The sequence below is a fragment of the Tasmannia lanceolata genome, unplaced genomic scaffold (genome assembly GCF_043159265.1).
Source record: "Tasmannia lanceolata isolate RefF3 unplaced genomic scaffold, GAP_Taslan_0.1 ptg000003l, whole genome shotgun sequence".
Taxonomy (NCBI): Eukaryota; Viridiplantae; Streptophyta; class Magnoliopsida; order Canellales; family Winteraceae; genus Tasmannia; species Tasmannia lanceolata.
Window position 1 is genome coordinate 13,538,229 of NW_027518680.1, and position 22,681 is coordinate 13,560,909.

Here is a 22,681-nt window from a genome sequence, read left to right on the forward strand (position 1 = left end):
TATCAAAAATCCAAAGCAGCAGAGGGAGACCTGTTAATTAAGTAGCAAACAGTGCGAACTGCTTCACCCCAAAATGACTTTGGCAACTTAGCCATCTTCACCATGCATCTGACTATCTCACTAATAGTGTGGTTCATCTTCTCTGCCACCCCATTATCAGGAACTGTCTTTTCATGTCTTATACCATGTTTAGAACAATAACCTTTAAACTCATTTGATATATACTCTCCCCTGTTACCAGTACATAGGCACTTCAAAGGTTTTCATGTCTCTCTTTCTACCATGACATGAAATCTCTGAAAACATTGGAACACTAGATCTTTTGTTTTCAAAAAATAAACCCACACTTTTCTTGATGCATCATCCAAAAAGGTGACAAAATACCGATTGCCACCAAGGAATTCCACCTCAAAGGGACCACACACGTCAGAAAAGACCATGTCTAAAATATCAAATTTTCTTTCTGACAACGTAACAAAAGAGACCCTATGTTGTTTACCAAATAAACAATGATCACATGGGTTAAGATGCATACCTTTGACGAATGGAATAAGTGCATTCTTTGCCAAAATCTGCAACTCCTTCTCACTCATGTGAGCAAGCCTCTTATGCCAGAAGCTAGGAGAACTATCTTCGGTAACATTTATCATATCCTTGCACACTTTTGCATAAGTCTTGTATAATGTGCAACAAACCTTCCCCTTTGCAACGATGAGTGAACCTTTGGTAAATTTCCATATTCCCTTACCAAAGTAGCTTTCATAACCTTCCCTAATCCATGGCCATCCCAGAAATAAGATTTACGCGTAAATCAGGAACATGTCGCACATCTCTCAAAGTCAAAGTGCACCCAACATTGGTTTCTATGCACACATCACCAATTCCAACAATCTTTGAGAGACTAGTGTTACCCATCTTCACCATACCAAAGTCTCCTGCTTTATATGAAGTGAAGAACTCCCTATTGGGAGTAGTGTGGTAAGAAGAACCTGTATCAACAACTCACTCTATACCCTGCTCTGCAACATGTAAACACTCTTCTTCTCTAAAAGAGAGTGTTATCACATCTTCATCAGACACGGTAGCCGTAGTGTCTTTATCATCATCATTTTTTCTAATTTTTACCTTCATTTTGTTCTCTTTTGTAAACCCAACAATTCCTCCTTATATGGGCCTCTTTGCCACAATGGAAGCATTTTTTCTCCTCTCTTGTATTCGACATTTCTCTGGATTTGTCATAATTTTTTGAATCTCTCCTTTTACTTCTACCCCTGTTCTCTATGACGAGAGCCTGTGCATGATCTGTACCCATTGATTTTCTTCTAGTCTCTTCATTAAGCAAGCTACTAGTAACTTGGCTCATACTAAGTACATCATTTGGAGCAGAGTTACTAAGTGACACCACCAAAGTTTCCCAACTGTCAGGTTACGAGCTGAAAAGTAATAATGCCTGCAACTCATCATCTAGAACCATCTTCATTGAAGACAACTGATTCACTATGCTCTGAATTTCATTCAAATGCTCTGCAATTGAACCACCTTCTTTGAACTTTAGGTTCACAAGCTTTCTAATCAAGAAAGCTTTGTTCCTAGCAGTCTTTCTCTCATAAAGACTCTCTAACTTTGTCCATAGAGAATGTGCAGATGTTTCATTAGACAAATGGTGGAACACACTGTCATCCAATCATTGCCTAATATGTCCGATAACCTTTCTATTTAATTTTTGCCAATCTCTATCAGACATGCTAGTAGGCTTGGCTTTTTCACCTTCAATGGGTTCATACAAATCCTTATAATAAAGAATATCCTCCATCTTTGGTTTTCAAATCATCCAATTTGATCTTGTAAGCTTGATCATGGTTCCCGTAGAACTCTCAATCTCAATCCACACAAACAACTATGATTCCCAACAACCTCAGCTATGATACCACTTGTTGGGTTTTTCCCCGAAGAAAACCCACTTAAATTACGAAGCAAATATATGTGCGGATTAAATAATCAAACTAACAAGAGAGCAATCACACAAGAGAGCACAAAATATTTACGTGGAAAACCCTCCAACGAAGAGGGAAAAACTATAGGGCGAATTCGACGAAATATTCATTAATCAAATAAGTAACACAACATCTCTTTCTCAAGTTTTCACTCAAAACTTGAGCCAATACAAGAAACAAGAGAAATAAAAGGGTTACCTCATTGCGAACAACAAAACCCACTTTCTCACAAAAAATTACCCACTTCGATCTTCAAGTCGAAGAAACCCAAATCTTCTCGAAGTCTCCGTGCAACGAGAGGATCCAACGGCGCAGTGAAAATCTCTAGGAAGAAACGCTCCAAACGTTAGGTTTTGATCCCACACAAAACCCCCAAAAAAATGCACAAGAAAAACCCTAGATTTCTTCAACTTCTCTTCTCTCTCTTTCTTTTTTTCTTTTTTTTAACACACCCACGATTTCCACTTTTCTTGTTCCTTTCTAACTAGGAATACTTGGTTTCCTATTTAATTAGGATCGTGTGAAGGTGTGGGGCCCACATGGGCTGGACCCACTAACACTCAAAGTCAAGGAAAATTCCTTCTTGAAGAAAAAATATTTTAAAATGAAAAATTCATAAAATAACAAATCCTCTGGATGGAAAAATTATTTTAAAAAGTACAATGATAAAAAAAATTATTTAAAATTATTACAGGGAGCTGATATCTGCACTCCACTTACCTACCACATATATATATATATATATATATATATATATATATATATATATATATGAGGAAAGTGAAGCTACACTGCCGGTGTAGCTAACTTAGCTACACCGCCGGCTTAAAATACATTGGGCCCACATTGTTTTGGTGATCCAAACCATTCATTTGATAGGCCCTCACATAGATAGGGTGTCCACAAAAAATTAGCTCCATAGGATCATCCCAACCCTTCAAACTGTGGAGGCAAAAATGGACAAATTTGTAAAGGTTTTTACACGTTCATTTTTTCCTCCACAAATCGTAGGGTTGGGATGATCCTATGGAGCTGATTTTTGGTGGACACCCTATATATGTGAGGGCCAATCAAATGAATTATTTGGATCACCAAAACAATGTGGGCCCATTATATTTTAAGCCGGCGGTGTAGCTAAGTTAGCTACACCAGCGGTGTAGCTTCACTTTCCTCTATATATATATATATATATATATATATATATATACTCTACGTCGGCAACAATGGCACTAGGGCTGGCAATTTCACCCGAAAAAGTGCGGATCCGCCCCGGCCCGCCCTGTTTGGGGAGGGGATTCCCCAATTTGAGAGGGGAAGGGTAAGGGGAAGGGGATTTTAAAAATTCCCCGGTGTGGGGAGGGGAAGGGGATGGAGTTGTCCCCGCCTCGCCCCGTTAATCAATGCCATTTTTTGTATATTTTTAAGTATTTTTTTTTAAGGAAAACTACTAGAAATTCTGTGGATCGGCTACCAAATTCCCCCAAACATAGACTTAGCTTGTCTTTTCCTTTTAATTAGCTTCTGAGAGCATTTTGGGAACTATAATAACCTTTTGACAGATGTTGAAATAATAAAGACAAGCTGAGTGAGTGAGTTATGCAATTATCAAAAAATCGTAGTGCCAACATCGGTAGCCAAAATAAATTGCATTTTATTATTAAAAGTATGGTATGGTCCGCACCATACGATGATCCAAACCATCCATTAGATGGGGCACACCCTAAATAGGTTGTGCCCCAAAAATCATTTCCATAGGTTGATCCTAACCCTCCGATCTATAGAGGAATAGGATCATTCAGTAACTCTACAGATCGGAGGGTTAGGATCAACCTAAGGAAATGATTTTTTGGGCGCAACCTATTTAGGGTGTGCACCATCTAATGGACGGTTTGGATCATCCTATGGTGCGGGCCATACCTTACTTTTAATAAAGTCAGGAGTGCGATCATCAGAATACAGTAGTGCTCATAACATTTTCCAAAATTAATGATCCAAAATGGGGTTTGGATGTTGGGTACTCTAAGGGCAGGCTATGATACCACTTGATCTAAAATTGAAGTTGGATCGAATCCAATTAGCAATGTGCGGAAATCCCATCATCCAACAACAGCTACTGTCAGTCCAATGGGTCCATCCATCCATCGTCCACACACAAATACCGAATATAGATCTGCCCTCTCTTATTAAATCTTCAAGTAAAAAAACACTGCAAATAAGTGAAATCTGGACGTTCGTTGCTGCCCAGCATTTCAATCAATATATAAAGAAGAGAAGACAAACTCCTTATACCAATCTCTTGCTAATTTAATTAACAGCCAGCCTATCGATTGTTAGTTTATAACATTTTTATACATTGAAATTGCATCAAGTTGATTAGGGACACCCAGCATTAGTGTATCAATGACTAAAGAGGGGGTGATGTTGGGGCGGGGCGGGGCGGGGCGGGGATTTTGTCCCCGAAGGATGCGGGGAGGGGAAGGGGATTAGATATTCCCCGCGGGGAGGGGAGGGGGATTCCCCACCATCCCCGCAGAGGGGAGGGGGGAAATTCCCCGCAGAGGGGAAGGGGTAGGGGACCCCAACATCCGGCCCCGCCCCGCCCCGTTGCCAGCCCTAAATGGCACCCACTCTTACGTCCTTTTCTAACATTTATTTTCATAACCTTTTACAATCAGTCCAAAACCATGAGAATATTGACAGCCATGCCTGTTCCTAAAGTTATTTTTACTAACTTTCAAATCGAGCTGGAAAAAAAGAGCGGACAAAAAGTACGTGATGTGAATGACCTGTCACTGAGTGATAATGACTCATAGCCTTGTTTTTTTTAGCATAAAATTACCAAAATAACTGGCTATTGCATAAAAATGACCGGTTTATATCATCGATTCATCATGGGAAATGGGCCCTTGTGCACTTTCTTAAAAATACTGGACATCACGCTCACTCACCATAATATCGCTTAACAGCATCTCTCTAAGACCAGTTTTTATATGATGTGTGCACGTGGGATGATCCGAACTGTTCATTAATTGGGCCAAAACATAAATAGGCCGTAGCTCATAGATCATCTCTGCAGGATGATCCCAACCGTCGAATCTATAGAGGTTTCTATAATGCGCAGCCCCCCTACAGATATGAGGATTAGGATCATCCTATTGAAATTATCGATCTACTGGTACATTCTATTTACGTACCCCAACAAATGAACCGTTTGGATCATCCTATGAAGTGGGGCCCACTGTACTTTTTCAAAAATATTGGATTTCACTCGCTCACGAGTCACAGCATGTAAAATCTCACCCATCACAAGTAAGGTACTTTCAACCATGGTTTTAAATTTCGATCGAAATCCAAAATTTCGACCGACACCTAAATGCATCAAAACCGAGACGGTAATTTATTTCCGCTGAAATTTCAAAATTTCGGTCGAAATTTTAGTTTTTCCGAAATTTGACCCAAAAATTCTGTTTTTTTAATATTAATTTAATATTTCACCTAAATTTCGACCGAAATTTAAATATGGAATAAAATATTCGTTTCGGGTTATGTACCAGATTTAGACCAAAATTTCAAAAAATTGAAATTCCGGGGGCTGAAACAGGTACGAAACCGAAATTTTAAACCTTGCTTTCAACATGCCTAATCTAATTCTAGGAGTGGCAATATCATTTTCACTACGGCTAGCTTTCTATTGGTCCTTCAAATTCTATTTAAAGGACCACTATAAGGAACCTCAAAAGAGATAAGACTAAGAGACAGTTGTAAATCTCTAGCAATAGGTTCATTGTCCCCTTAGTCATGGAAGGCCTTGCTCTCTTTTTTATCCTTACTACAGCCCTTTCAGTTTCACAAGCGAGAGAGCCCCTCCCAATTCACTTTCTCCGGTCACTCTCCGGTACCGGAGCTGAGCATTCCGATGGGGTCTCGTGCCTGAGTTGGAGACTTGCTGTGGAGACTTATAACATTCGAGAATGGAAAACAGTTCCCGAGTCTTGTGAAGACTATATGGGAAACTACATGATGGGTAATCGCTATCGTAAGGACTCCAAAGTGGTGGCAAATGAAGCCACTTTGTATGCTAAGAGTTTGAAACTCGGAGGTGATGGCAAAGATGTTTGGATCTTTGATGTTGATGAGACTACACTCTCTAATCTACCTTACTATGCTCAGCATGGATTTGGGTCCGTACTCTTTCTCTCTCTTTCTTTCTCATAGTTTAGAAACTCGGCTAGACTCAAAAGTTGGTTGGGTTGAGTCAACTCGGACGAGTCAATGGTGATTTTATAATAAATACTGGTATATTTTGCATCTAAGGCCATTTTGGCAACCATGATTTTTTTGGCTATTGATGATGTTGCTAGTCGCTACCATGTTTTGATAATTGCACTAACCCAGCTTGTCTTTTATTATTTGAACGGGTAATTACAAGTTCCCAAAATGTTTAGCTGAGTTTGTGCGATTATTAAAACATGACAGTGCGCCAATATCACTAGCCTTTTTTGTGGAATATTTAATTTACCCAATGGTGAGGGAGGATGATAGAGGGAAAGACCAAAGAGGGATTTGGGGAGGACTGATGAGATGGACCCAATGTAAATAGGCCCAAAAATCATCTCCATATGATGATCCTAACACCCCGATTTGTATAGGTTGATCAAAGGGTTTGGATCATCCTATGGAGATGATTTAATGGGAAAGGCGTATTTACGGTGGGGTCCAACAAATGAACGGTTTGGATCTTTGAACCAGGTGGTCCCAAGTGATTTTTTATTTATTTAAATACACTTTTTTATAGTGGCCACCTTGTTCAAAGATCTAAATCATTCCTTATTGGCCCCACTAAGGGTTCGTGCTCAAATAGAGAATTAGAGTGAGAATAGGGGTGTAACTCGGGTCGGGTTGGGTCGGATTAAGGCCAACCCTATCCCAATTCCCAACCCGAGATAGCATTCCCTCAACCCTAACGCATCACAACCCATCCCAACCCAACCCGCCTCCCGTTGAGCGTGGTCAACCCTAACCCAACCAAGGTTTTAAATTTAACAGAAATTTCAGCCGAAATTTTGAAATTTCGAACGAAATCTAGTGAAATCGCTTAACACCTATTTTATCTCGTCCATAATTTCGCCTGGAATTTCTGAAATTTCAGCCGAAACTTAGGTAATTTCGGCTGAAATTTCAGGATAATATTAAATATTTATCAAGAACCCAAATTTTTGGGTGAAATCCCTTAAATTACCCAGAAGATTTAGATTTGGATTTCTCACATTTGCAGTTAAGATTTTGAACTAGATCAAATCCTTTGATTTCCAAATCAACTACAACAGTGAAAAAAATTCGATTTTCAAATCTGTTTTGTGAGACATTATTTGGAAATCAATATTTGTGGCAATTGCCTTCACCCCCGCTGCTCCTCGACCTTGCTGCTGCAGCAGCCAGACGTCCCTCCAGCCCTCCTCCAGCCCCCCCCTCTCTCTCTCTCTCTCTCTCTCTCTCATTTCCAAATCTGTTCTGCGAGACATTATTTGGAAATCAATATTTGTGGCAATTACCTTCACCCTCGCTGCTCCTCGACCTTGCTGCAGCAACAACCAGACGTCCCTTCATCCCTCCCTCTTTCCATATCTCTTGTACAACATGAGCATGAATATGAATGATGTATTTTTTTATCCAAAATTCAAATCCAAATCCAAATACAAATACATGAGGTATCCAAACGTGGTCTAACGTTTCGATTTCTACGGATTTCGATTTCAGTCTCGACCGAAACCCGAAATGTCAGATTTCGGTCGAAATTTAAAACCTTCAACCCAACCTGTCTCTAAATCTCTCAACCCTAACCCATCACGTCTAACCCGAAATCGGGTTGGGTTCTCGGGTTAGGTTCGGTTTCACTTAGTGCCAAATAGAAAATGCAATAACTCAAAGAAAATAGAGATAAAATTAGAGGACAGAGATCGGGTTCGGATCTGGTCGCCAAGGCCTCAACCCTAACACAACGCGAAATTAAATTGGATTGGGTTGGCTTGTCCCAATCCTAGCCCATCCCAACCTGCGGAAATGCCAACCCAACCCGAGCCAAAATCAGGTTGAACCCGTCGGGTTCAGGTTGAGCCCGACCCAAGTTGCACCCCTAAGTGAGAATAACTACAGGTGGGGTCTACTTGTTCAAAGATCTATACAATTCACTTGTTAGGCCCCACCAAAGGTTCATACTTTGTAAAAGGGGTTGAATTAATCCTAGAAGAGGGTGAATTTATCACCTGTGAAACCATAAATTTCATTACTTTTTTTTTTTTTTTTTTTTTGATAGGTAAGCTGGGGCTAGGCATGGACCCCTAAAGGCAGAATGGGCGCCTTATCTTTTGAAAGGCAGACTTATCTAATCTAATACTATTTCTTTCCTTATTTCTATTTTGCCTAGCATTGAATAGTGTGGTTTCTGTGGGGTCGTCTAATGGTTTGCTGGTAATTTCAGTGTGGAGACTTACAACTCTACTAGTTTCAATGAATGGGTGTATCTCGGAAAAGCACCTGCATTACCAGAAAGCCTAAAATTATACAAGAAATTAGTCTCTTTGGGATTCAAGATCATCTTTTTAACTGGGAGAGGCGAAGCACAACGAAATATTACTGTCACCAATCTCAAGAACGTTGGATATCACACCTGGGGAAAGCTCATACTAAAGTCTCTTTTCTCTCTTTACATTGATTTTTTTCTCTTAATCTCAGACAATATCATGATTTAACAATATATGTGGCTTTTGGTGATAATATTTTGCAGAGGTTCGAGTGAGGCAGGGACATCTCTACAGTACAAATCTCGGCAGAGGAAGGTACTTGTGGAAGAAGGGTATAGAATTCTGGGGAACATGGGGGATCAATGGAGTGATCTTCTTGGGAAGAGCATTGGAAATCGTACCTTCAAGGTCCCGGACCCTATGTACTACATTGCTTGAGATTGCCCCCTGTTTTTTCTATGTGGCTTTGTTTTATGTTGTTTGATGCTTTGTTTTCAAGGTATTAACTTTGTTGTGAAGCCTCCCTTGAGCATTACTCTTGTTGTCAGGTTTGGATTTGCCTAAGAAATTTGATTCATGAAGTAGTGAATTATATAGATGTAGATGGATGGAAAAACAAGGGATTTTTGTTGATTAGTCCCTACATGGAAAAATAATTGCTTATAAGTCTCTCACAAAAGCATATTAGCTGAACAGTCTTACTTTTAGAAAATATTTGCCAAAAGGTCCCTAAAACTCACGAACTTCAATTTTCTCCGTTAAAAATTTTAAAATGGCAAATTCACCCCACATCCCATTTAATTAGTTTTAGCATTTTTTTAATTTCCCTTCCAATATTTTTGGAAAAAAACTAGGTGTAGACATCCCCATTTTGCTCCGCTTTAATCAACAAAGAAGTTAGCGTTTTGCTATTGGTTTTTCAAGTGTTTTCCATTCCCGTGTCCGTCCCTTATGCTTTCTCGATCTTTTCAATCATTTCCGCCATGTTTCGCATTTTTCCGCTAAGTGTTGAGAGGGTTTATTCACAAGAATCTGAGCAAGGGAGAGATTGGACCCGTCGGTGGGCCCGCATTGAACATTTATTTAAATTTGGATCAACAGGGGGCCCGCATATTGTTTTAGTGAAAAATGAGTTTTGAACCTACTTCGATCTAATGCCTAAAGATGACCATCATGGGAACGGTCAAGATCTCAGAGAAGTCATTTTAACAACAAATTTTGTTGCGATCATCAAGTTGAATTGTTCGGATAATTCTCGGAAATAACTTTGAGGCATAACTTTATAAATTATTGGCTCAGATCATCCCATGAAAAATGATTTGAGGGCCCAACCCATTGGTATTGCAGCCCACTAATTGGGCGGATTGGCTCATCCAATAGTTGATTTGTGGGGTATGACCATCCATGTTGTGACCCATCAATTAGGTAGTTCAGATCATCTTATGGAGATAATTTCAAGGGTGCAACTCATTTATGTTGCGGCCAATTCAAATGGACGGTTTGGATCATCTAATGAAGAAGATCTAGAGGGCGTGGTTAATCAATTGGATGGCTTGAATCATCCCATAGGATTGATTAGGGGAGTACGATTAGTTCGCACTTGATAGCCAGATATTTGAACGGCTCGAATCAGCCCATTGAATTGATTTAGGAGGACACATCATCCTAATTTCAGAAAATAAAATTTGGCAGCCTTATTTCTATAAGAAGGATATTCGGACACATGGGAAAGGGATCAAGCTAGCTTAATTTAATTGCCTCTCGTGGGTCCCAGGTAGACCAATTCAAAATCCCTTTTATTTTATGTTATTCGAATTCTATAAATACTGGTGATATTATATGGGAATTGCTACGTGAGAATTTAGTCTTTCTAAGTATAGAATCTCGGCATTTTTTTTAGTGGGTAACATTCTAACCTAGGGATATAGGTAAGGAAGGAAAGGTTGGGAAAATAGAAAGAGGTTGATTAGGGATTCTCTCGAGCATATAGTGAGGAAAGGAGTAGATATAAAAGAAAAAGAAAAAAAAAAGAGAAAAAAGGAGAAAAATATACAGCAAGCTCTGGTGGGTGGGGAGATTGGAAAGACGGCTCTCTCTCGAGACACTCTTGAACCCTCTCTGTCTATCTTCCCCTCTCTTATCCTTCTCCATCTCACTTTCTTTCGCTCAAAAACAGAATGCCGTAAATCTCTAACTCTCAATCTCTCACAGCTCTCTCTGGTCTCTCGGCTACAAGAAAAAGAAGGAAAAGCCGAGACTCTGTTTTCTCCTCAAAAAAACAGCAGCCTTGTTAGAGAAGAAAAAGAAAAATGGTGGCCTTCATCGCTTCCTCGGTGTTTCCCTCTCCCCCTCATAGCCTCTAACTTTTTATATTCTCCTTTCACCCTCTGTTTTTCCCTCTCATTATCTCTTCCTCTGTTTTTCTCTATATCCCTCGTTCTCACGTTCTGCTTCTTCCCCACTCTCCCTCTGTTTCACTATTTCCCTCAATCCCTCACCCTCTCACACCCAATCCTTCTCCATTAATCTCACCTTCTTAAACCCACCCACATATAAAAAAAAAAAAAAAAAACAAAGAACAGAGTATCGTGTTTCACTCTCTGTGTTGCTCTCCATCTCTCTGTTCCTCTCTGTGTCTCTATCTCTCTATACTCCTCCCCATCTATCTCACTTCTGTTACTCTCCCTCAACCCCTTTGTTTGTCTTCCACCTATTTTCGAACTCTTTTTCTCACTCGGTTTCCCTCTGTCCCTCTCTCACTCTCGGACTCACCATCCTTCTTATTCTCTATCTCTCTATTGCTCTCGGTTTCTCTCTCTCTCTCTCTCTCTCTCTCTCTCTCTCTATATTCTTCTCTATCTCTCTCACAAACTCTATTTTTCACACTCATTCTCTCACTCCCCTCTAGACCTCTCATAGGTCTCACACTCAACAGAGGAGCGGCACTCTCACAGCAGTAAGAAAAACAAAAAGAAAAAAAGAAGAAGAAGAAAAGCGGACTTCGGATCGAGCATCGGCAGGATTTTCGGATTCTTCGGCTCGTGGATTCGGCAAGAATCTCGATCAAAGGTAGGTGCACTATTCTCAGATTTTTTCAGGATTATTTGGTATTTTTAATACATTTTTGCATGATTTTAACATTTAATTGAATTTAATTCAATATTATATGTGTGTGCTCAAAATCATGATCTACATGAGTGTTTCAATTCCGATTCGTCCCGAAATTTAATACACTGATCTATTTAAATAGACTAAAATAACCATCGGATCAGATCGGACGTTGGATCAAAGGATTTCGAAAATTTGAGTGAAGAATGGAATTTCATTTAAAATAATGGCTGAGAAATTACAAAATTTGAAAAAATAGTTATCTCGGGATGATTTATTTTGTGGAATTTTAACTTTTTTGTGTGTTCATCACATCAGAACAAGGTTAAAGGACATTTTCCGAAGTCGTAATTTTCTCAAAAATCATGTTATAAAAATAGAAAACTCTTCAAAAATGTCTGTTTGACAAAGAAAAATAAAATATATACTAAATAGATTCCAAAATTAATGAAATTTTGTGGGACAATAATATGGTACCGATACCTTCTACCATGAATTTTTAAGAATTTTTGGATTTTGTTTGGTATATTATTTGATGCTTTCTTTAAAAACAATCAGATTTTGTGAGATTTTTTACTAACATCAGATCATAATTAAAATTCTCAAAAGTTTTACAGTAGTCTTATATTTTATATTTATTTCTGTTGTAAAATTTTCAATTGATTTGAATCTTTTTTCTTAAAGGATGTAGTGTAAATTCATAATCTGGGCTCCAAATTGAAAAATCCGAAATCAATAGTAAATAGTCTCTAAAATTCATGAAAAGCTCACAACATGCTATGTTTACTCATATCTTATTACTGTAGAAATTTCAATGAATTTAAATTTCTATTTCTAGTAGTTTCTGTGTTATTTTTATAATCTGGTCTCATTATTGTTAAATCAAAATTAAATAGGAGCTTAATGTAAAAATCTGTAAAACTCTTCCAATAAGCTACATACATTTCCATCTTGTTGCTGTAGAAATTTCAATTCATTTCGAATTCATTTGCAATAATTTCACTTGTAAAATCACTCATATGGTTTAAAATTGATAAAATCCATTGAAAAATTAAAATTAATTAAAAATCATCATAAAGTTTCTAAAAAACCTTAAATTTCTGTCACATATTCACTCCTTAATTCATTGAAACAAAAATCTTAGGATCCTTAGATTTCCCTGGTAAAATGGCCAGTGCATCCATAATCGTATCCCAATTGCAATCGATCTTTGACAATTTGAATATTTAAGCCATATCATGTTATTGGCTCCGAGGTTACTATCCATGGAAATCCTGAGATATGCCAGGCAATAAGGTGCTATAACCTAAGTATTAAATTGCATAAAGAAAGAGCACACGATTCCCTCCCGTGGATGCTATTCGAGGTCGAAATTGGTGAACTATAGAACCTTTGGTATTCCTTAAATGTCCAGAAACCGAAAATCCTTGAAATATGAAATTCATTAACTTCATAAGAACCATTAGAGCCCTATTTAGGAACACTTACGTCGTGCCGTGTCCTAGGTTTTAGGGAGTCCTAGAGTTAGGAGTCCAGCCTCATCACGGACGTTCGCTATAGATAGCAACCGTGCCATAGGTCTAGTCACACTAGTCACCCAATCTTTCCCTAGGACAAGCCTAGTTACCTAGGATGTAGGTTAACCTGCATTAGTCTAAGGGACAACTTGCACTTAGATAGGATCATATAGCATCTTAGATGAAATCCTAGGATAATAAAATCTTCAACTTGAATTAAATAACTTCTCTTAAAACTGTTGAAACAGTCAATCCAGTCTAGATCGGTGTCTTAGTTGAGTTAGGCATAAGTAGCTTAGCTTAGGTGCACCGAACTACGTCGACTCTGATCCCAGTGAGGCTTGGGTACGTAGGCAGCTTGGATGTCTGATGGCATACCAACCGCGAGTCGGCTCCATAACAAATTGTGGGGTTTTGTATATTAATTTTCTTGTAAATGCTTAATTAAATCACTTAGGATTTTCCATGAAATTAGAATTTTAGGAGAACTTTCACTTAGATTGAATTCAAACAAATAAAGAAATCAAGATACACATTTAGGATCTACATTGAAATTAGATTTTAGGATGCATGTCACTTAGTTCGCACATTAACAGAGAGTTGAATGAGCCATTTAAAAGAAATTCAAAAGAGCTAACTTTTGGAATTGAAGACCGATTATCGGGCAGGAATGGTGCATGTGGTGGATAACTCCCCATGCCTTCCATTCTTGTAACCAGGTAACGAGTCTAGATTTCTGGTTAATTATGGGTCCTAGATCCCACATCTAGGTGGCGACTCTGTCACTATCTTTTGTGTGGAATTCGGATTGCTTCAGTGATCCCAAGTTCATATAAAAGATGAATCAAAGTCAATAATAAAAGAGCACACGCCAATCGCGTGGGTACGAGAGACCAAGAGAAGGCATGGCGGCTCGCGCCCCACCCCTCTCGCGAGATCGGGTCCCACAGTTTGGCGACTCTGCCGGGGACCACCTAACTTCGTTACAATTCCAAAGAATAACTCATTTGAATTGATTTTAATTGGCTCATGAAAACTCTATCTTATATACTTGTTAGATTAGTTTTTTATTTTCTCATCACATTTTACTCAAATTTAATCTAACAAAACCTGAAGGCATCATAGATTGCGCAAACTTATTGCACACACTTACATCACTTGCATCTAAACCCTTGCATCTCACATGCACACACGTCCTACTTTTCCCAGCCATGTCCATTGGATCCATATGCTAAGGTTTGAAATTATTTCAGATCGTGATGCAGCCAAAAAAATCCGAAGGAGCGTCCTAGATCCGAATGTAGGGCACCGATATCTAAAAACACCGTACACTAATTTTTAATCTGAAATTTTTTAATATTGCTTGAGTCTTCAGAGGAATTATAATCATTACATTCACAAAGGACTAAGTATCGGTAATGTGCAACTCATTATTGGACTCAAAATTAAATGCAAGGTCCTGTTCATTTCAGATTGTGATAACTGAGTGTGAGTGCCAAACCGATTGTTGGACTCAAAATTATGTTTAAATTTGAGTCCAATAATCAATTTGGCACTTAAATTTGAGGCCAACACGATTTAGGCCATGTTTGTTTCATATTGTTACAACCGGATTGTGAGCTCTCCCAACTGATTATTGGCTCAAAATTTCGTTTATTTTTTAGCCAATAATCCGTTGGGGGGGGGGGGATGAATATTTTACGTGAATATTTTTCCCTGTAAATTTTGAGCCAATAATCAGTTGAGGGGGGGGGGGGGGGAATGAATATTTTTCCTTACACGGAAGTTGAGGGGGGGGGGGGGGGAATGAATATTTTTCCTTACACGGAAATGAATATTTTTCCTACCAAACTTTTTCACAAAATTCCTACAATCCAATAAGGGCCTAGGGTAATCAAATGGACATGGCCCACTGAATATTTTACATGAATATTTTTCCTTCCAAACTTTTTCACAAAATTCCTGCAATCCAATAAGGGCCTAGGGTAATCAAATGGACATGGCCCACTCCAACCATGTGAACAATCAGCATCGACCAAACATTGGAGCTAGGGGTGCAACTCGGGTCGAGTTGAGGCCAACCCGACCCGACCTAAGGAGCCCTTTTTCCAACCTGAACACAACCCGACCCAAGGAACCCTTTTTTTCCAACCCGAACCCGACCTGAGTTCAACCCGACCCAACCCGAGTTTTTGCACCCCTTATTTGGAGCCCACTGTGTTGGCTGGCATGCCGCTTTCTGCCTTTCTCTGTATTACGATGAGGTACAGAGAAAGCGGATTACGGTCAAGAATTGGGTTTTTGTTTGTTTGATGATTTGGGTCTTTTGGGGTTTTCACGTGTTGCATTGAACGGAAATGATAAACCATTGCGGGGTTTCTTTCTAATTTTCTCATTTTTCTTGATGTAAGTAGTGGTTGTGCTGATCGAATTTTTTTTCAATGTGTTTTGAACTTGCGTATTGAATAACGATTAACGAATAGGTTTTATTGAGGTTATCGAACTTTATCAGATTTTCCGAATGTGGGTCCTTTCACATTTGTTGGACTTTGGAATGGAGTTTTGGGATGCTATTGATCTTTAATGAAACACAATGAAGAATGATATTAGTAAAGCAGTGAAATATACAACAAAGAATGATGTTACATGTGAGTGCATGGAATAAGGAGGATGTTTGGGTAAATGCTCATCTTTTATTGTATTAACGCATTTTGACCTTCAGGATGGAAAGGACGGGTGCGAAGGTGTTTTCTGCGGAGGCTAGCAAATCCCTTTAGAAAATAAAAAGTCTATTGCATATCATGAATTCTGATGTATCTTTCAGCATGTTTTATTTTGTAAATTAAGGATGAGCATGGGTGCGAATTTTGTTGTGAGAGATTATTGATTTCATTGCATATTGAGATTCCATGGAAATGTTTTGACCCAGTTGGGGTTGATTGTGATTTGATTTGAATCATGTATGCCATTAGTCCAGCCACGTATTGAGGTAACCTACCTACCAGTGGGGTTGATGCACTTGAACTACACAGGATACCTAGCTACCTCTCAGTGGGGTTGTGGCACTGGCGTGTGATCACACAGATCGATCAATTTACGCTTTGTTTATTGGTGGGAGTACCACTGGCTGTGGCCATGTTAGATCGACACCATTACCTGTCAGTGGGATTGTGGCACTGGCCGTGGCCATGTTAGACTAAGGCCATTACCTGTCAGTGGGATTGTGGCACTGACCGTGGTCGAAGGCTATTGGGGAAAAGTGATTTGTTGCATAGTGTTTGAATGGAAAATATTGTTCAGTTTAATTGTTCAAAAGTTATGATCTCTTTCCATGACAAATGACTTTGGAAGTTTGAAATGTTTTAATCATGTTTTACTTTTATGCACATATTTGATTTGCTGATCGTTAAGCTCACCCCGTTATTATCTTATGTTATTTCAGATCCTAAGTACTAAATTGGACGCACTATGGAAATCTTGGGGGCGAGTGAGAAATTTAGCTGATAGGACTACCATCATATTTATTATTTCTTTAAGATCACTGTGACAAAATTTTAATTTTCTTTAACTATCCTTAGCGAAGTGATATGAATGGTGACTTTATGGAGATTTATTTTTATTGACTGGTTAATTTAACTAATGTAGATATTTGTAGCTCTGCATACAATTGATACAAACGATGTGGTTGGATAGCCTCGCGCTCGTGCGGTTGAGTCATGGGCGTGTGGTGCTGTTGTGCACCTGGCCACGACCCTGGTTTGGGGTGTGACAATGTACAACCACATTGGTTTAGAAAACTCACGAAAAGCTGATTTTTTTATTTTTTTTTTAAACACATGCTGCGGTCTCATTGTCGTTTCCTTCAATCGGTCTTACTCTTGGTGCCAATATCATTTTCTATGTAAAATCAAACTCAAAGGGCCCGTTTGGCTGCTAGGAATTGTTTTTTCATGATAAATTGGTCGTCTCCAAGTGGAGATGAGAGTGAAACCGGCTAAAAATCCGGAATCAAAATCGCGGAAGCAGTGTCTCCGGCGAGGAGAAGTTGCTAAAAATTGGGAAACCAAAAACTCTTCTCAAAACCGGATCAACCTTTTCCCTTTCCTGGTTTTTTAACAACTTCTCCACTGGTCCAGCGATTTTGATTCCGAATTTTTAGCAGACTTCCTCCTCATCTCCACTTGAAGATGCCCAATTTATCATGAAAAACAATTCCCGGAAGCCAAAGGTGCCCAAACTGTTAATACATCGTCTTTTTTCCCTTTAAAAAAAATTACCTGACAGGACAAAACAAATCCCACGTTTTTTTTATGACAATAATGTAGGTTTTGGTGCTTAAAGTAGCCTTTAATAGCCAAGGAGAAATATGTTAAATACAGAGGCATGACAGAGTTAAAACAAGAAAGTGTAGTTATCATCCTCCCTTTTTGGTTTTTGACTTTTTGGAGGTGTCTCTTTTCTTACATGTGAAGAAGTCCATAGTTTGCTGTCTTTTTAGGCAACTTTGTAAGTGGGAAGTGATAGCGTACATGGCAGAAGACATTCCGCGGCTTGTTTGTAGCACCTTAGACCAGCCACCTCGTGAATGGAGACAACAACTTTTATCTCCATTCACGACGTGGATGGTCTTACATGCGACAGACCAGCCGTAAAATGCCTTTTGTGATGGACCTTAGCAAATCCCATTCAAATGGGGTTCAAAGTTAAATATAATTATTGGTCTTACATGCGACAGACCTCCGATCTGAATGTTAGAAGGTTAATCGTAACCCTCTATAGATCGGAGGGTTATGATCAGCCTATGGAAATAATTTTTGGGGCACAGTCTATTTAGGCTGTGGCCCATCTAATGGACGGTTTGGATCATCCTATGGTGCGGGCCATGCTGTACTTTTAATAAAGTGAGAGTGCCCTCATCAAAATATAGTAGTGCTGATAACATTTCCCTTTATATGTTGCATGGTTGTCTAGTCCAGTATTTTTCATAAAGTACTGTATGGACCACTCCATGGGATGATCCAAACCGTTCATTTGTTGGGCCACAATGTAACTTGCTCTTTACATATCTTCTCTCTTCATCCTTGGGAACTTTTCCGTTAACTGCGGTGGCAATACGTTCTTGTACCTGATTCTCAGAGGTAGGGCGATATGTTGTGGTTTTATCAGTCATAACGGTGAAAATTTTGCCTTGATTCGCATGTACAGTTGGGGCTCTTATATTTTATATTGCTAGTGGTATTCTTTTTTTATATATGGGGGCGAGGTTTCTGACATATCGCGCAGGGTGAGCAGCCCTTTATAAAACACCATCTCCATGTAGCTTCACTCATCCAACCCATTCATTCTATAGAACCTCACATAGATTAGGTGTCCCTAACAAACCATAACCCATAACCCTAACCATAACCATAACCATAACCATAACCCAAATAATTGTTAGAGTAATTAGGTCAAGCAAGAGGTTGCTTGAAGCATTACACCCAAGGTATCTAATTTGGAATACCAAGTTTGTTGCCTCCAGCCCCTATATATATTAGATACACTAGGGTTTTAATAGGTTAGGGGGCTCTAGCCCAGATAGGCCCACTACACCGGTTCATTATCTTATTGGGCTTATATTAGAACATACATGGGTTATATTATATACCCAACAATCTCCTCCTATGTTCTACATATAGCACAATCTAATAGATAGATAGTGTAATGTTCAAAACAAAATATTGAAACATCCACATCACCATATGGTCTATATCATAAACGATCTGTAATCCAACTGAAAACACGAATCCTTTTATGACAAACCAAGAGTTCTAGATATACAACAAGCTAAACTCAACCAAAAGATAGTGTCACATATAAGTGAACCCCACTGATCTTAGAGGAATTCATTCATGAGGTATGATTCTCATCGAGATCCAAAATAAAGTTCCACAAAAAGGTGAACTCTATACATACTGAAATAAAAGCATAGTCTTTATGACTTAGAAGATTTAAGTAAGTCATCTTCATCAAAGTCCAAATCAAGACAAGCTCCTCCTTTTTCGCCAATCCCTGTGAATTACCAAATATGGATTGCATGAAAATGAATCCAACCAATAGTGTAAACATAAAAGTATCTAGTTCTACCTGAAGAAGAACTTAGTGCAATTCCATAATTCACGAAAGTATCTAGTTCTACCTGAAGAAGAACTTAGTACAATTTCAAAATGGCTGAAAAAGTATCAGTATCACTCTCTCCAGCTTCTTTTGCAAAGAACCATTCATCATTGTCAAGTTTCAATAAAGAACAAGACCTAATAGTTTCTTTTGCAAAGAACCATTTCATGTTTCTTTTTGGAATGTTACAGTCATCTTATCCATATTTGAGTTAAGCTGTATCATCAAGTTTGGAATATACAACCTTTCCCAAAAAGGACATGTCATCAAATGTGGAATGACACACAACAACTGTAAACATCATCGAAACATATCAAGTGCTTATCTTGGCCAAAAGGGAGATTCGAAGATTCAAAATAACATGGATGTAGGTTAAGTCCTGTCTATACAGACTTTAACCCCATCTGCCCCACAATTTTGAATATTCGATCTTTGGTCAACCTTTTGTGAGAGCTTCGACCTATTATCATTCGATTTCGTATCAATCAAAGTGATAATCCCGTGTTCTTGAGATAATTCAGCATGTCATTTTTCAGCCTAAGATATCTCCTCTTACCATTAAAGAGTGAGTTCTTCACAACCATAGTTGTTGCTTGATTATCATAGAACACACTAAAGGAACTAATCCTCAACCGGGTCAGTGGAATATCCATAACCATAATTAGATTCTTTATCTCTTTTACTTCATTTGCATCTGAAGTTAGAGCATAAAGTTCAAATTTGACTTCCACACAACAGCAGTAGATTTGCTGTCGCATAATTCTAATCCTCATGATTCATCAGAATATTCTTCCACGAGAAGTGGATGGTCACCATAGTTTTGAGCATACTCTTGAGTATACGAAAGGTATCTCATCAGCCTCATAAGGGCATCTCTATGCTCATGGCCAGGATTGCTAGTAAAACGACTCAGCATGCCAACTATAAAGGCTATGTCTGGCCTAGTGCAACTTATAGCATACATGAGACTACCAATCAGTTGAGAATAAGTTAACTGATTCACACTGTCTCCTTCATTAGAGATCAGCTTCTTGGTATAATAAAATGGTGTCTCAATCGGTTTGCACTCACTGCATCCCCATAAAGAAAGTAATTTTTCAAGATAATAGGCTTGGCTAAGGGAAATCCCTTGCCTGTCAAAACTTACTTTCATACCAAGAATGGTGTCAACAACACCCAGGTCTTTCATGTCGAATTCTTTACCCAAGGTTAGTTTCACATTACTCACCAGAGAGAGAGAGATTGGAAACAAGAATAAACATCTATATACAAGCAAATAATCATGACCTTATTCGACACAAAACGATAGTAAAGACATTTATCCGAGTAATTGATTAGAAAACCCAAGCTCTTTACTACCTTGTCAAATTTTTGATGCCACAATTTAGGTGCTTGTTTAAGACCATACAAAGATTTGTGTAACTGACAAACTTTGTTCCCGAAACCTTCAATGACAAAACCTTCAAGTTGGTTCATGTAGATTTCCTCTGACAGTTCTCCATTGAGAAAAGCTGTCTTTACATCCATTTGATGCACAATAGAATGCTCAATAGATGCCAAAGCAAGAAGAATTCTTATCGTGGCCAAATGACAGACCGGTGAAAAGACATCAAAGTAGTCTATCCCACTCACTTGAGTATAGCCCTTAGCTACTAAACATGCTTTATATCGAGCTATGGATCAGTCATGATTAAGTTTCTTCTTCAATATCCACCTACAGCCCACAGTCTTAGCCCCTTTTGGCAAATTGACTAGCTGCGAGTTTAGATTTTGCAACAGAGAGCTCATTTCATCATCAATGGGTTCTGCCCACAACAAAGAGTTCCTAGATCTCATCGCTTCCTTATAGGATGATGGATCATTCTCTAAATGGTAGGTTACAAAGTTTTCACCAAATTCTTGGGTACTCTATCACATGGAGGAGCATATAGAGATTTAGGATGTGATTTGCAGTCAAAGCTGCCTCTCCCCAAATGCAAATAGGCATGCCAGCTAACATTAACATGGAGTTTAACATTGAAGTTAACGTCCTGTTCTTACACTCAGCTATGCCAATTAATTGAGGCGAGATAGGAGCAGTAGTTTCAAGGATTACGCCCTGAGAGGCACAGAATTCCTTGAACTCTGTCAATGTGTATCTTCTCCTTCTCTATCACCCCTAACTCTCACACTTGTCAAATGTAATTGGCATATATAATGGTATCTTATGAGTATTAGTAAGTTAGACCATTTTCTGATAGTGCATATTGTAGACACCCCATTTTGACAGTACCCTAAACCTCACTTGTTTGAGCAAAATCCCACAAAACCAATGTTTTAAAACTCCAAATTTCATCCCAAGCTAGCTTAGGGTCCCACCAAGATCCCTGCAAAATTTTGCTGAAATCCGAGTGTGTTTGCCTAGCAAACGAACCCAGGAAGTGTTGTAGTATAAATTCGGAAGGGGGGTGAATGTATCCTGAGAGGGGGGTAAGCTTATCCTGTGGAGGACGAGCCCGGGCCAAATAAGAGAAAATTTGCGGGCGCGCCTTATCAAAATTTCCGCGCGCCCATCAAGTAGTTGTGCCAATATCATTTCCCTCTTTTGCCTATATATATGAAACCAGGCTAATTTAAAAAAAGAAAAAGAAATCTCTTCGTTTTCTTCTTTTAGAGAGAGAAAGAGAAAGAAAAAGAAAGAGAGAGAAAGTAGATCTGCCGTCATCTCCAGCCATTCTCCGACCAATCTGCGGTCAGATTCCGATCATTCTCCGGCCAGTATAATCCTCTAGTTCAGCTAGCGTTTCCTCAACATCAAATGTTCATTTGAAGCTTTAAAAACCTCATTTTCATCCTTTGAAACCCTAACTCTCCTCCGTACTCTTTCTTCTCCGGTCAAAGCTCGTCTTCTCCGATCAGAGTGTTCTTTTCCAAATTTGAGTGATATCTCTGAGATCTTGAGAATCAATACTTCATCTAGTGTTGAAAACTCTGTTTGTACCTCAAAATAGCTGAAATTTCGAATTAAATTCGGTCATCAAGAAGACTATTATTGCAAGAGAAAGAAAGACCGAGCAAAGAGAAGCTCAAAATTTTGAGGAATTAAGAAGAAAGATTTCAATCCTACTTTATTCTACAGAAAAGCTCAAAGGAAGGTGTGATTTCCATTTTATTAAAGAAAAAGCTTCACAAATTCAGGTATGATTTATTATTTATTATTTTTTTTATTGTTTGTGAAAGGAATTTGATTTATAAAAGGTTAATCTGCTAATGATCTTTCGAATTTTAACCTTGCTATTGATTGAAATGTTTGATAATTATGTTGATCTAAGTGCATAAATGAAATTAGGTTTAAATAGCCATATTCGTTAATTTGTGCTCTGTGACATCTTATTTTTGAGTGAAT

The 22,681-nt window shown here is 38.7% G+C and overlaps 1 protein-coding gene across 1 annotated transcript; it reads left to right on the forward strand.

The window, feature by feature from the left end:
- The first annotated feature begins 5,723 nt into the window (after positions 1 to 5,723).
- LOC143851866 (acid phosphatase 1-like) lies at positions 5,724 to 9,096 on the forward strand. The gene is made up of 3 exons (XM_077361368.1): positions 5,724 to 6,175; positions 8,473 to 8,682; positions 8,779 to 9,096. Exons 1-3 carry the CDS (start codon positions 5,793 to 5,795, stop codon positions 8,951 to 8,953), a joined length of 768 nt encoding a protein of 255 aa, XP_077217483.1. The 5' UTR covers positions 5,724 to 5,792; the 3' UTR covers positions 8,954 to 9,096.
- The last annotated feature ends 13,585 nt before the right edge of the window (positions 9,097 to 22,681 follow it).